General features: G+C 32.3%; 1 protein-coding gene across 2 annotated transcripts in view; it reads right to left on the bottom strand.

The window, feature by feature from the left end:
* The window catches only part of LOC118196935 (uncharacterized), a 126,838-nt gene that overhangs the window by 85,926 nt on the left and 23,781 nt on the right, over nucleotides 1-17,131 (bottom strand). For both annotated transcript variants that reach the window (XM_085814724.1, XM_085814723.1), the window contains 4 exons: nucleotides 13,317-13,418; nucleotides 9,702-9,824; nucleotides 5,778-5,864; nucleotides 4,473-4,630 (listed from right to left, as the gene is read on the bottom strand). In XM_085814724.1, the coding sequence (XP_085670850.1) occupies nucleotides 4,473-4,630; nucleotides 5,778-5,864; nucleotides 9,702-9,824; nucleotides 13,317-13,400 (452 nt within the window). In that variant the 5' untranslated portion in view covers nucleotides 13,401-13,418. The remainder of the gene's footprint in view (nucleotides 1-4,472; nucleotides 4,631-5,777; nucleotides 5,865-9,701; nucleotides 9,825-13,316; nucleotides 13,419-17,131) is intronic.

Below are 17,131 nucleotides of genomic sequence, written 5' to 3'. Positions count from 1 at the left end.
ACAAAGTTTCAGATTCACAGAATGAAATGATTAGGCATCTTATCGCTCATAATGTGAAATTCAATAACAAACGTTTGAAACCAAATTGAACCATGAGAGAAAGACCTACATGGCGCGAAATTCATTCTAACCCGGATATTATCATTTCAAAGGCCAACAAAGGTGGCCAGATAGTCATCATGGATAAGAACACTTACATCGATGGTGTCACTTAACTCTTAATCGAAGGACCATATAATTCAATCTCTAAAGATCCTTCTCCTTCAGACCTGTCAAAAACAAAAACTGAGATCAAATCTTCACAAATCCTTTCAAGCAACTTAAAACATTCGCTTATCTTATCTGTTGCAAATTGTGCCAGATTATATGCTCTTCCCAAAATTAATAAAAGTGGTATTCCTTTCCGCCCTACAGTATCAAATCTAGGTACTGCTTCATATAAGTTAGCTAAATATTTAGTTTCTAGATTTTCAACGCTATTAGACAATAACGTTTACACCATAAAAAATTCAATAGAGTTTGAAAAAAAAGGTTAAAATCATTTCTCCTAGAAATTTACTCGTGGTTTATTTTGATGTAAAATCATTATTCACCAATGTTCCAGTGGAGGGTGCATTAAGATGTCTAGAAACAAGACTTCACGAATTTCATTTCTCTTGCATCGAAATTGATGAGCTAATTTCTCTCATTCAACTTTGTTTGAAACAATTGCATTTTGTTTTCCAAATAAATATTACAAGCAAACTGAGGGATTAGCCATGGGAAGCCCCCTCAGTCCCATCCTGGTGATATCTACATGCAGTATTATGAATCAAAATTGTTTGAAACCTTAAACTTCCCGTAATGGTTCCGCTAGGTAGACAATACTTTTACCTTGTTTGAAGGTAATAAAGATAATTTAAATAAAGTTCTTCATGAATGAATTTCATTGATCCTGCTATTCAGTTCATTTTTGAACTTGAGACGTGCAATTCTCTTCCGTTTCTCAACATTCTTGTCACATGTAACACATCCAACTTCAGTACTACGGTTTACCGTAAACCATTATCAGTTTGCCTTCCACCACACTTCAAATCATGTCATCCGACTAAACAAAAGTTAGCTTCATTTTATTCCTATGTTTTCCGTGCTCTTCAAGTTTGCTCCTCCAAACTATCCCTTGATGAAGAACTAAATCCATTTAACCCTCTCAGCATTACGACCAGAAAATTCCGTACAGAAGGTTGCCTTCCACATTCATTATACATGAAAATTTCTGCTAGCTTTTAATGTATCTGATTTCAGTTTGGACGTATATTGGAAGAAAAGGAATCAAGGTACAAAATGAAAGAGTCATTTTTTAATTAAATTCAAGAAAATATCACTTATTCATGACATTTTGAGGAACTTTGAAATTTCAGGGCTAAACCCGAAACACTCAGAGGGTTAAAAGCAACAGCTATTAACAGGGGCTTTTCACCCAACATTATTAATCAAGTAGTTAAAAAATTCTCATCTCAACACACCAAAAGGCACACTCTTGTTTTAGGAGATTATAAAAATTCTGTTGTCATTCCCTTCTTTCCATCAATTAGCTATAAAGTTGCACGTATTTTGCAAAAATTTAAATTTCGGGTCGTTTATTCTCCTATCAATAAAATTCCGAGTTCGATACTCGACCACCAAATTCCGGATATGAATTCCTGGGGTATTTACAGGATTCCTTGCCAGTGTAGTTTAATTTACATTGGCCAAACTAAGCTTTAAAATTTCGCATTAAGGAACATGAGACATATGTTAGAAAAAAGGAAACACAAAAGTCTTCTGTTGTCCAACATTTTTGGTCCAAAAATCACACTTTCAATTTTTCTGCTGCCAAAATTATTCAAAAAACATCTTCCATTGGTGAACTGGATTTTCTAGAGGCATTTCACATTCAAAAAAATCTTTCTGTTCTAGTTAACGACCCTAATTTCAATCCATCTTTGCCTTCAGCCTTTAAAGAAATTATGTTTTAGTTTTGGTTTCATCAACAGATGGCACCAGTAGCTTATCTCCTGTCCAGGCCTTCTTATCTTATCTAATCATTATATCGTATCTCGTTCATTTGCGCTTTTGCAGCTGAGGATGATGGTTTGGTGAAACTATTGAAACTAGTGCTGTGAAAATTTGAAAATATAACCCTGATGTTTGTTGTTTGACTTCTAAATTAATATTTGTTTGGCTTGTTATTGTATCTTAATTTGAAAGTTTCTTTTTTTTCCTAACTTTTTTTGCATTTGTATATATGTTTGCTCTGTGTGTGTGTGTATGAATACTCGTAGGGAGACCTGAATTCTTTTAGACTTTTAAAATAAATTTTGTTTTATAAGAAAGTTTGATTAATAAAAAGCAGTTTTGAGTCTCAAGTGATTCAGAGGAATGAAGCATGTACATTGACTTCCAAAAGTTAAGCACGAAGATGTAAAATGCAAAAAAACAACAAATACTGCTTTGATTGACACAAAATTTGGCAGGAAAGTAACATATATATTTATGCATAAAACAAAATCAATAATTATATACAGAAATGAAAGCAATATTAAATTTTCGTAAATTATCAGATAATGACATACTGGAGACTTAAACAAAATTATGTATAAAGTGAAAATATACAGCATAAAATGAAAAAAAAAGGACATTAATAGGGTATATGATCCCCCACCTCATCTGTATACAAAGTTTACACCTTGTGACCACGCTTTCAATTAGGTGGTCAACAACTGCAGAATTAAACAATCACCATTCTTCTTGTAGAGCAGTTTCCAGCTCAATAAGAGTGGGGAACATGATACAGCACGGCCAAGAGCATCCCAAAGATTTTCAATGGGATTAAGGTCGGGCGAATATGCTGGCCACGCCATATGCACAATCCCTTCACTCTCCAGGTAGTCATCGACGATGTCAGCTCCATGGGGACGTGTGTTATCGTCCATTAAAACAAAAGTAGGGCCAACTGCTGCAGTGTATGATCTCACAATGGGTTCTAGGACTTCATCTCGATACCGGACAGCCGTCAAAGAATCCTTTTTAAAGATGTGCAAGTCGGTGCGGTATCCTAATGAAATCCCTGCCCACACTATATAGCTTCTGCCTCGGAATGCGTGATGATCGGTGATGTTTTGGGACTGATTGCGTGTTCGTTGTTCATGCCATATCCTTATACACTTGTCATCTGGCTCAGAGCAAATCTTGACTCATCAGTAAACATGTCAGCGCTAATCAGACACATTCCAATCGACCAGGCAATTTCCAGGGCACCACTGTAATCATGCCCCTCTTGACTGGACAAATAGAGGAACACAAACTCGAGGTACCCGGGTGTACAGTCCACTCATATGTAATCTTCAGCGTACAATAGCTGCAGATATTGCCTTGCCAATGGACACTGTAACCGTAGATGTCACCTGTGGAGGTCACCCTGCGATTCCGCTTGGCTACAATAGCAATATATCGATCTTCTAATCAATAGCAATATATCGGAGGTTGTAACCCTTGGGTGACCGGCTACGGGCCTTCGGACAACTGTCTGCGCGGTTTGGAATTTTTTCCATAAACGAGAAATTACTTATAGAATGATGAATGCCCAAGAAAAGAGCAACATCTGTGATCGACTGTCCTGCTTCAATGCGCCCCACAGCACACCAGCGCTCAGAATCTTCCATTCATCTTCTGGAAGTAATAGAAACAGGCATGTCTTGAAAACAAATTGTACAAAAGTTTTAAACACCTTCTATCAGCACTTACAATCAACTTCTGTAACCTTTCATAATGCTGGCTTCTTATAAGACTGCCTTTTTTGCATATTTCTTGACATGAAAGCACGATTGGCTGTTACCTAACATATTTGCATACTTCCATCTACCTCTGCAGCGAATTGTGTCCTCTTCAATTCTGATTGGCCTCTGGAAATTAGCATTTTCCTCTCCATGCTTAACTTTTGGAAGTGAGTGTATTTGACACTCATTAATCAATTTGGTTTAAAGCTTTAAAATGCTTTTCCCTTGACAAGTTCTGTTTGAAGCATCCAACAGAGAAGATTAATTATTATTTAGTTTTGTAACGTACAGATTTTCTGTATTTTAAATGATTTTTTCTCCTTGTAATTTACATTTTAAGATTATGTTTTTGTCAGTTTCTTTAATTTGCGTTCTTCCAGTTTAGTAATTTTACCCGGAGAAGATAGGTTAGACCTTCAAGTTTTAAGAATGGAATTTTATTCATTTTCGTTGTGTTATTTTTGATTTAATATATAAACTTGTAAGTTACAAGAATATACTCGTATATGTTTCCAAATGCCTGGATCCCTAGCAATGTATATATGGGCATTCATTTACTCTTTGATTCAGGGGGGGGGGAATTGTGTTGTTCAGAAAAATCACACCAAAAATATCCAATGACATTATGAAATCATAAATATTTAAAAAAAAAAAACTACCATAAAGCTAACATACTTAATGAATATTTTCCATAATTTAGTTGACATCAGCTGATCTAAGTTAGACACTAGTATACATAACTTCTCTATGTTATGAGCAATACTACATACAGAGTGAATATCTTCATCAGAATATGCCATTTTATTTGAATCATCTAGTATTAACAACATAGCCTAAACATTCAAAAGAAAGGAATAATTAATGCATGACAATATTAATGTAAAATTTGAAAAAAAAAGAAAAAAAGAAAAATATGCAAAACTACATCAAAACAGATAAATTAAAAATAAAATTATGTATTAAAAATTTATCACAAGGTGATTTATTTTGAACAGCTTTATATATATTTTTTATTTAATTTTTTCTATTTTTTCTTCCAATCTCATTACTAAAATACTGTGCAATTACATTATACTTGCATTATGTCTTAGTTATAATGATAACCAAGCTATAATCTAAATTCTCTAATTAAAGGCCTATATTTCACTGACATTCGATAAGATAATAAAACTAACTAAATAACTAATTATATCAACAACAAAAAAAAAAAAAAAAAAATAACAAATAGAATAAGGAAATTGGCTCATAACATAATCAAGTGTAATCCCATAATAGCTCACTTCGCTTTTGGAAAATGAGCTCAGGATTCAGTTGTATTAGGTCACATTTAAAACAATTTCACAATTTAATTCTTTTTTAAACCATTAGCAGAGTACACTTTATTTTGTATTTCTGATATTCCCAAAAATTAAAAAAAAAAAAAAAAAAAAAAAAAAAAAATTGTATGTTTACATTATTACAAAAATTTTTAAGATGCACTTAAGCAATATGTTTAGTAAGAAGTGGGTAATTTTATAACATATGTCAATCACTGTCTTTTATTCCCATGTTTAAACCAATGGTTTTGCTATAAATCACTGCAGCACTATTTACTTAGGAAAGTGATTTTCTTACTTTCAGGTTACCAAATATGTAGCCACACTAATAAAACAAATGTATATAATTTTTAAAAACCTACAATTTAGGGCACAATTTTATCTATACCTAATAAGTTAAATCATTTTTAATACTATGAAAAAAAGCAGCTTTCTTTTTATTTTCTATAATAAGTTTCATTTTTATTAAATTATTTCTCTAGAGTAACCAACCTATATTATGCTAATATCAGAGAAAATAGCCTAATTTTTAAGTACAGCAATCACACCCTAGGATAAAATATATGACGATAGTTTACAATAAAAGAAATACAAAGAATGCTTCAAAAATTTGATAATCATGCATAACTAATAATCAGTGGCATATTGCAGTAAGTATAATTACTGTTTGAAGATCCTCTATTTTCTTGAAAAAATAACCTAAGTGGTGTGCAAAATCTTCAAGTAAGTTACCATATATCTGTTCACTTTCCTAAAAAGAAAACAAAAATGAAACAAAGCAGTTTAAAACTTAATGAAAAATCTAATGTTTATTTGGTAATAAAACTCAGTTAAATAAATAAATGCATATTTGTTTTCTAAATATTCAAAACTTTTTACCAAAACATTTTAGAACATGGTAATAAATGCTTCAATTTATACTCCAATTCACAATTTCTGGATATCAAGAAAATATTTTTATATGAATGCTTTATATTAAACAACTTTAAAATAACTGCACTAAATAAAACTGATGTCATTATTAGTCAGTAATGTTTTGCATCAAAATAGATTTTTTAAATCATAATGAAGGTATAAAATTAGGCTAATAAATTTAGCCACTTATAGTTCTTGGAACATATTTATAAATTACATTACATACACATATAATTCTTAGAACATATTTAGAAGTTACATAACATAAAGTAAACCTTGCAGAGCATGGATTTGTGGAACACAATTTTTCACATATGCATGATCTTAATTGTTTGTATTAATTTGTTCAATACTTGGATTTCATTCCTATATGGAACACTACAGGGGACTACCTACATTACCACAGAAATCTACTCTTTATAAGAGAACTCACCATGGGCACATATGGGAACCCTGCTTGGCACTTTACATTAACTCTGAGTGACCCAAGCCAGGTTGTGATCATTTCATTCAGATTAGTAGAGTTTTAAACACATAATTATCAACTTGTATTTTCTCCTTTTGAAGCTGTACTTCTTATTTTTAAAATTCATTATGCCATCTAAGACAAAGAATGAAGATGACAAAGCAGCAAAGAGAAATATAACTTTAACATCATCTCATAAAATTGCAATTTTAGGTAAGTTGAAAAGCGGTATACATGTTTCACTGCTTGCAAGAGAACTAATTATTAACAAATCAAGCAAAAAATCAAACACGGGAGAGTGAAGAAAAGACTGAATTTAGCATCAGAAACTTCAGATGATACTTTGGCTCATAACTTCACATAATACTTTAGATATTTCAATGAAACATTGTTCAAGTTTCAATAAAAAATGCTGCAACTGTAAGAGGTGAAGGATTTTCAGATATGGAAGAATGAGAAGTCAAAGAATTAGCCAAGAAATGACAAATGAACAACTGCATGATCTTATAACATTAGCCAATACTGAAAGCAGTAATAGGGAAGATAAAAGACTTTTTAAAAAGTCAAATGAAGCTGAAAAAGAGCACAGGATTTGTCTAATTTTTGCAATGGAGATAGATCAAATAAAGAAAGAAGAGGACACTTTATGAGAGGCATTAAAAAAACTATGTGCATCTATCTGTGAAACTTCCAAGAGTTGCATCAGTCATTATCCCAAGTAAAAATCACCAATCACCTTTTAAAAAGGTGATTTTTTAGAAAGTAATTGTATCATAAGCCTACTTATTAAGTAGTAATAAAAATCCTTTTCAATTAACTTCTGTTTCATTTTCCCATTTTAATTAAAATAATACTTAGGCTTATTTACATTATACATAGTTTCTTAATTTGAACTATACCTAACATAATTTTGCGCCTGAAAATGATCTTTACAAAATGAGGTTCTGCCATGCATGCAATATATTAAAACCCAGTTTGGGGAAGCGTTTATACTGTAATACAGTATTAGCAATCAAAGTATTATGAAAGCATGGATCATTTATACCATGTATAGAGATACACAGTATTTCAATCGCAACTATAAATTCAGCCGTAGCACAGTAAATAGAATATGGGTTCTCTATGATGGCATTAAAAAATGCAACATTTAACTCAACAGTACAAAATTGCTAGAGGTTGTGAAAATATGCCACTCAAATTCTGCGATTTAGCTATGAAATAAACTGCATGGCTTTATTTAAAAACACAACATAATGTTTTTTTATGATTCAAACAAGTATGCATATTTAAAATAGTTTTGTCTTCCAATGAACTTGAACAATTAAATGTTTGTTGATCACACTCTCCTAATTAATCTTATGTATATTTAATATATTTATTACACTTTTCCACATTTTCTTCCGCAATTAAAAAATCATTCTGTAAAATATAGCATTTCAAATATGTAATAATAATGTGTGTAAGTTTGCAATAAAATATGGAACAAAATTTTTCCCCCATTTCCTTAATAACATAAACTTTAAAAATTTCAAATTTTTCTCTGGTCTAATGAAATTTAAGCAAATGCAGTAAACTTCAGTTTAATTTCTACATACAAACTTGAAATATATAACTATGAATAATACATCTTAAACATATGTTTCATGATCTTATTTAGAAATTAAGGACTTTAAAGAATTTTTAAAAAACCACCATTAAAAAAAGAGAGAGAGAGAAGAAAAAGGATCTCTTATCAAAGAGAATTGAAGAAATGAAGGAGATTAATTATGCAATTGCTTTCACTCTTGCAATACTGAATAAGAATAAAATAAAAAATCTAAGATGTGTTATCATTACATGAAACATATTATTATTAAATACTATCTAATATTTAACACAACTATAAAAACAAGCTTTAAAATGTTGCTATGATGGCTTGATAGTAGGGGAGCCAAATGCCATAATTCTGGGCCTGGACATTTAGGAGAAGGTATCGATGCTTATAAATGATATTGCTACAAATTCTGTATTTATTTAGTTTGCTATTTTTAATAGAATTGTTATTAAAATTGTTTTATATTCTCATGCAATGCAACATGTGACTTATTTGAAGAGAAAGCTATGGGGAAAAATACAGGAGCACGCACATTTAATAAATAGATATCTCGTAATTGTACGCTTTTGCTTTCCAGGAAAAATCAAGAAAATACCAGAATATTCTTGTGCTGTTTAAAAAGCTTATAAAAGCGGGAGGAAAACATCTCAATTCAGTTTGTTTACTTACTGCTGTTGTTGACTGTAGCAAATTTGCGGTGAAATCGGATTAGCTTTATTGATTAAGTACTGTTGAATGTTTTAGTAGTTTAGAAGATAACTACTGTGAGATACTGTAATATTGTGAGGAAATTTAAGCATTTTGTATTTATTCTTGGGATAAGAATAAATTTTAATCACTTTTCATCGGACTTGTGCATTCAATTTATTATGATCCATATGCAAGCAACAATATCAATACCTTTGTGCAGTGCAGGCACTTAAAATACTGTTGAGCTAAAAAATCCCTTCAAGAGGTTTAATGCTAGGGAAACAGGAGTGGGAGAACCCTGGATCCCTCCCTCGGGGTGTTCTTCAGCAAAATTGGGACAGAATTTCTCCTTCCTTATAGATGTAATTCAGTCACTGCCCTGGCAGCATTCTCAGAGATGAGACAGCCCAGATGGAGAGTTTTGACCATTGGCAATGAAATCCATTGACCATTGCCAATGAATCACACCACACTGGCATAATTCCAAGTCTCATATGCCAAAACTCTTAAGATAATGTGGGAATGACCACGGTTAGTGTAGAAATGAATTTATGCACTGCTCTGTGTTTTATTTGAGCATGAAACATTCAGAAAGAACTTATTGTAAGGATATACTATATTTTACTAAAAAAAAAAGTACAGACTGGAAAATAGCATACATAAACTTACATTTGGTCTGTTTTAGTGCAAAACTGTTTTAAAATATAAGTTGAGATATAATTACAACCTTAAATTAACATAATTAATATTCTCTGGATACATTCATATATACAGGCTTAACAAATCATATTCTATGGCCCCATCATATATCTTAGATTGGTGCTTGGATATCTAGCAGTTGGTCATTTCAAATGCAGACAGGGATAAATAATAACTAAATTATGAAAATATGACTAGAACCCATAATAGACAGTAAAACTTACTTTGCAATGATAATATGCTTGAAGAAGAGCAGTTAACGTAATTTTAAGAGCACAATGCAACTCTTGAGAAGTATGAGAATTTTCCAAACAAAGGCACAAGGTTTCTAAACATAAACCAGCTCTCTAAAAATAATACATGTATATATGCACAATAATTTTGCATGATTTGAATGTATTTATATTACATTTTGGTTATTCTCTTTTTATGTATACATACGAAATGAACACATACATAAGTATTTATTCAGTTTTAATTCTACACTTAAAAACAATAAATATATAAGTGAACACCGATTAAAAATGTTCAGTTCTTGAATGTTATCAGAAAACAGTATAATAATTAAAATTAACAAGCTAATTAAAAAACAAAATCCTATCAAATAATTTTAAAAATTAAAACTCTACAGCTAATCTATAGCTATCATTAAAAAGAACTGAACATTATATTTAAACAGTAAACCCACTTTACCTTAATTAAATACCTTTACTTTTATTAAAAATAATAATAATAAAAGTATCATGTGTAATGTACTTAATGAAGAAATATAGAAAGTCATGTAAAATTACATAGCAAATAAAGGTACTTTTTGATTATCTGCCCCCTCCTACAGATTCAATATTTTGTAGACCTGCAGTACTTTTGGCATATTTTCAAACATACACATTACAACAGCCAATCTGGGCATGCAAATATATCACATGTGCGGAAGATTCAGCAAATAAAAGAAATACTGTTCTGAAGGGATTTCTGGACAATTATCCACTAGCTGCTGAAATGCAAATATCAGCGACAAAGAATTTTTTCTTTCCCTGTAAAAATTTTGCTTCTTATAAAATGCTTTTTTTCCATTACTATTTATGAATGCAACAATTTTTAAGAGTTGTAAAGATATCCAAACAAATGTTTTTCACCAATTCATAACATCATTACTGAGTTGGATTTTTTGTCATAATGTGGATAATCAGAAAGCACCCAGATATATACGATGGACATATTTATTGGTTACATTTATATGTTTATTAGTAATAATAATGTAAGCACATATATAATGCAGCTAATAAATTTGAATATAATTAACTGAAAACGATTTAATAATTAGGTGAAAGTCATAAAGTACTGTCCACTAGAAACACTTCACAAAAGATCACATTTGTACCAGGTCTGTCTACAAAGTATCCAACATTGAATATTCCCGCTAAAAGTAGTGATGCTAGGGAGGCACCACTGTGCAGAAGTAAATAAATAATCTGAAAGCCAATTTATAATGCACAATATTAAATTAATCTAAAACAAGTAAAGTTTCTAAATAACATTTTAGGTGTCTGTTATTTGTTATTTTGTATTTTGGAGTTCAGAAAATTGTTTTTAGATTTTATCATATTTTCCTTTAATTTCAGATTTATTTTTCATTAACCTTTTTATAATCATGTTCCATATTTGCAAGCAGTTGTTCCATATTCCCATCCATAATCCAGCAACACATTTCATAGAAGACTCTCAATTAATCAACTTCTGTAAGATCGGATCTTATGTCACATAAACAAAAGGGTATTTAATCAAAAAAAATTGATATGTACACCACATTACTTCCTAATACAGCATACTACATATTACACATTGCTGCACTTCATTTAAACTTATTTCCTTGAGTTATTACAGTAATAGAGACAACAGACATAAATAATGCACATAATTTTTTCTCCACGTTTAAATGTGCAAGTTGCTGCCTGCTTACCACCTACCCAGCTGGATGCTGTTATGCACATTCATCGAGTTTTTTATTGCTCTCAAAATGACTGAACGTGCTGATAAAATTTTGTCAAAAACTTAGTGATTCTCCAAGTGAAACAATTTGTAAGATTCAGTAGGTGTTTAGAGATAATGCTATGGGGATAACACAATAAGTATTGGTTCAACTGATTTCAAATGGCACACATCAGTGGAGAGTGACCAGCATTGTTGAGAGGATGGAAACTCTGGTAACAGGAGATTGTCATTTGATTGTAAGAGAGAATGCCAAAGAGGTTAGAATCAATATAGATTTTGCACCCATAATTTCGCATGCTGATTTCAACATGTGTAAAGTGACTGAAAAAATTGTGCCCAAGCTGCTGTCAACAGAATAGAAACAACTCTGTCTGGAGGTTGCCCAGTACCTGCTGGACTTACTAGCACGATCCTGAGTACTTATGAACACCCTGATGACTGAAGATGAGTCATAATTGTATGCGTATGACTCAGAAATAAAAGCCTAGTCATCGCAATAAAAGCATCTCAAATTTTGAAGGCTAGAAAAACACGTCAGGTGAAGGAAAAACAAGGTGATGCTGTGTTGTTTGAGAGACATGGATTTGCTTCACAAATACGCACCAGTAGAACACCAACTCGATTGTAGTATCTGGCGACTGTTTGGCAATCAACAAAGTGTGCTTGGTGCATGTAGCCTCTTCTCCAAGGAGGGGTTATTGTATTTTAGGAGAGTTGCATGTTAGCCTCAGAAGAGGAAAGTATTAGATTTTGCTATGCTGTAGGAGCGACATACTGCTCTGAGTTTACTATTATGCTTTGAACGCTATTTTTAATAAATGTTTGTTTTGTCTTGTAAATGGTGCCTTATTAAACCACGAAACCATTACATCCATGATGCAATTTGGTGCAAACAACCAGACAGAACTTTGGATGGCAAAAAACTAGGAGTTGCATCATGAGAATGTTCCAGCCCATTCATTGTACTTGATCAAGACTTGCTTGGCAAAACATGAAATTTCTGTCATTCACCAACCTCCCTGCTTTTCAGGCATGGCTCCTTATGACTTCTGGTTGTTTCCAAAATTGAACACAACATTGAAATATTGCACCTAGTGCGCAGAGAAGAGATAATGTAAAACGTAATGGCAGAGATGAACACAGTACCGATCCTAGACCTTGGCTGCCCACATGCTAATTTAAACTGGATGCCTTTTTACAGAAATATAGGCACCCAGTAAATTTAACCACCTTTTGTCATGAGCTTATTTCGGCCACCCACATGCTGTACACCATTTTGCTCCCCCCAATCCCATCACATATATGATACAATTTTCCTGGCAAAAGGTCAGATACTTTTTAGTTAGCCCTCATAGTAAACTCTACAATACAATTTTTACAATTTTAAGGTTTAATATAATATGAATTATACCTTCCTCTGAGAGAAACAGGTATTCTCATATTAAGTCTTCAAAAAACTTGACATAGTATCTTTACATATAAATGCACCTTATTTTAATGAAATTCATTTACTTTAAATATTTAAAATTACGCCTTTACAAATGTAACAAGTTTCATTTAAAATAACTGAAATTATGCCTTTACAAATGTAACAAGTTTCATTTAAAATAACTGAAATTACGCCTTTACAAATGTAACAAGTTTCATTTAAAATAACTGAAATAAATAAAACATAAAATGCCTCCTGCCAAAGAAAGTGCAAAGTGCATGAAAACATTATGCTTATAATAATAAGCTGTTCTTGTGCAAAGTAACTGGCATAAACAAATATTACAAATGAGGATGCATTCGAAAGTAGAACCAATAATTATCATCAAGCACATATCAGAGAAGAAAAAGCATTTTACCTGTAAGTTCAAAATGTTCTTATCATTATGTAGCTCTATTTCTTTCAAAGTTTCTGCGTTTCCAATATTAGAAATACCAAGCATATTAAGAATTGCTGGAATCTATAAAATGAGACAGGAGAGGGAAGATTTTGCAGATATTTATAATATAAAATATACAAATGCAAAAACTTATAAAAGGTAATATACTAAAGATTTTTAGCTTCTTCTGATGATATAACTGCTATTTCTGATAAAATTTTCAAAAATAAAACTACAAAAATTATCCCATCAAGAATTATTTCCAAGACAACTATCAATTCTATGTAATAATAAATACAAGAGTATTTTGAAAACGCAGAATTTTAAAAAGCAAATTTACTTAATCTGTCACAGAATCTTTTATTTACTCTAATAGCATCATAAACACTCCAAGAAAATTACCAATAATTACTTATATTTATTTAGCTTCTTGAATTATTTAACAAAAGTTCCTAAGAGCATTAATATACATTTTGTAATTTAAAATAATTCAGATGCACATGTTCTTCAAAATAAAAATGAAATAATCTGAATTACTCATTCTCATATGAGTGAGTAATAAAAAATCTTGATTATATTTAAGTCACTTTCAATAAACTACAAGGTCTTTTCCACACTTCCTGTAATATGGGCATTTTTTAAGAACATAAATTATTCAGTTTGAAATCATTACAACAACACATTTTCTTCCACACAGTTTTAATGTTATTATTTAGGAAATTCAATAAACCATCAAGTATTGAATTAAGGATGCCTCCTCACTGCAAAGAAAATAAAAATATATGTAACACTTTTTAGTGTTCTAGCTAAATTAAAGTTACTTCAATGCTAGAACCTACTAGAACTGTGATGCGACTATTAAGTTCTTCTGGGTAAGTAACAACAGAAGAAGGATTAAAATACCCTTTTATTTTAATTCAAATATATTCAAAGATTGCCCGACTTGGGCATACAAATAGCCAGCACTTATGGCTTTAACTCAAAAGTAGAAAACTGAAAACTAAACTAATAAGTTAAATAATCAGCTAAAGCTGCACAGAGATATGTAACGCATAGTTGGCTCTTTGGCTAATATGACCAACATAGATTAACAGGCAATTAATATGTACAGTCATAAAATAGCAAGCTTTAACTAGTAGCGAATGACATCACTGAAAGGCAGAACACACTCTGAAGTGTCTCGTGGAATGTGAACAACTCTCCAACAAAACTGTAAATGACCTTTTGCGTCTGAATTTTTCCGACTTTGATACATCAGACTGTGCATGTGTGGATAATGTTTTAGAGATTCTATCATCTCTGGCTGCTCAACTTGATGCTAAAACTGAAGTTATGAAGATTTACACGACTTCAGATAAGTCTACGCTACTTAGCTCCAAATGGATAAATCACCTGTAAATCTAGCCATACAGGTGAAAAAGCTCCGCCATGAACACAAGCAAACTATCGCTGCTCAAACGGAATGTGTATGGATACTCAAAGTTAAGTATGAGCCTTTAGTTTTAAATAGAGGCAAACTGCCCAGGTCTAGATGTAGTGTTGATAATAAGTGTAAAAATACTGACTGTAATTGTCATAGTTTATTAGTTAAACCTATAAAAACTGCGAAACGTAGGAAATCAGTTAAAGCTAATTTGCCCCTGGCAAATAAATTTGAATGTTTAAAAGTTGATCTTAATAATACTGCATCTGATGTACCTATTAATTTTGCTACTGCTAATGCAAATGATACTAACTGTGTTGATTTTAGTGTAGTTACTCCTATAGATTCTGATTGCACTAATTCTAACATAGTTAATTCTAGTGAAAATTCTGCTTCTCCTAGTATAGCTGGTGTTGCTAACATTAATTCTAGTTCTAAAACTGCTCATACTGTAGAGGATAAGAATATGTCTAATAATATACCACCTACTATGGATTGGATTGGATTATTATTCAATTATGGCAAAGCACACGAGGGCTATCTGCCTAAAGAGAGGGATGCCTTCGTGGAGGACGTTCTAAGGGAAACTGGTTTGTATACACGTTACACATGGGGAAAACCACGAAAACGCCCATGCAGGCAGCTCATTTGCGGGATTCGAAACTCGGACTGAACTATCAGTGTTCAGCGTCTTTTACCGCTCGGCCGCTGGTAAGCCTTCCACCTACTATGACTGTTAAGTATAGCATTGTTCCTATATATACATTCAACAAGTGTAGTATTTTTTTTCCCTTTAGTTTTACTTTGAGTGGCAACAGTTGTGTTCGAGAATAAACATACTCATGAAACACAAACACTAAGCTTTAATGGACTGTAGCTTTATTTCTTTTAACTTATGTTCGGATGGACACTCTTGCCATCGCATAGGTGCACCTCCCATCACGCAATCAAGCACAATAATCATGGCCGCTAGCTCACCACGTTGTCGTTTTTTCCCATCGTGGTTGCCAGATCACTTCTGCCTTAACATACAGCCCGGGTTGGGCATTTGTTACATAGTTAACAATGACTGAAATTAAACAGTTTTAAATCACCATATAGTCCAAATCATATATCAGAAAATTTAAATTGATACACATGAACAAAAGCAATAAACATAATTAACCACAGAACATGAAATGCACAACATCTAAATTAAAATACAATGCATATATATAACAATTTTTTGAACTCAGGAAATATACATGAAATTATGTAACATCTACTGGTAGTACAGCTAATTTAGTTATTGGTCTTTTTAAAAAATCTGACTTGGTTTTTACAATACAAACTCTAACCTTTTTATCCTTACCATAAATTACCTCTTCTACTTTACCCAGTAACCAAGTCGAAGTGGGCATGTTGTCTTCCTTTACTAAAACTATAGTGCCCTTTTTAACGTTATCCTTAGAGAAATACCACTTAAATCGTTGCTGTAAATGACTGATGTAATCATTTTGCCATCTTTTCCACAAATATTGCGTTACTTTAGTAGTGCGCTGCCAGCGCTTTAAAGAACTATCAGAAAAATCAGTTAAATCAGGCTCTGTTATTGATGTTAAAGGTCGCCCGACTAGAAAGTGTGCAGGTGTAAGAGCTTCTAAATCATTGGTGTCATTTGACAAAGGGGATATTGGACGCGAATTTAAAATTCCTTCAATCTGGTTCAAAATTGTAAGAAACTCCTCAAATGTAAAAATCAATCTCCCAACTGCACGCTTAAGATAAAACTTAAACGACTTAACACCTGCCTCCCAGATACCTCCAAAGTGAGGAGCCCTGGGAGGGATAAACTTCCAATGAATTCTTTCAGATGTCAGATATTTGGTTAAGAATTCATCAGGGTATTTCAACAAATTGTAGAGTTGCTTCAATTCATTGCTAGCCCCAACAAAATTTCGAGCGTTATCGCTAAATAAGGTTGCGCATTTACCCCTTCTAGAAATAAATCGCTTCAAAGCAGCAATAAATGATTCTGTAGACAAATTTGAAACGATCTCGAGGTGGACTGCACGAGTCAAGAGGCAAACAAAAATTGCAACATAAATCTTGTGCACTACGCTCTTCTTCTGAGTTGTATACTTTATACCAAAAGGACCACAAAAGTCAACACCAGTATGGTTAAAGGGAAAGGATGGATTCAGTCTCTCTAATGGTAAATTTCCCATCTTTTGATCCAGCAATACTGGTTTTACTTTGGCACACGTAACACATTCTCTTACTATCTTTCTAGCAAGATTACGCCCACTTATCGGCCAAAATTTTTGCCTAACACTATGCAAGAGCGCTTGTGCTCCAGTATGAAAGTTTCGAATATGGTAGTGTAACATAA

The sequence above is a fragment of the Stegodyphus dumicola genome, chromosome 4 (assembly GCF_044657685.1).
Source record: "Stegodyphus dumicola isolate Sdum_Otavi_A_Nest chromosome 4, ASM4465768v1".
Classification (NCBI taxonomy): Eukaryota; Metazoa; Arthropoda; class Arachnida; order Araneae; family Eresidae; genus Stegodyphus; species Stegodyphus dumicola.
This window is presented reverse-complemented; position numbering and strand designations above follow the sequence as displayed.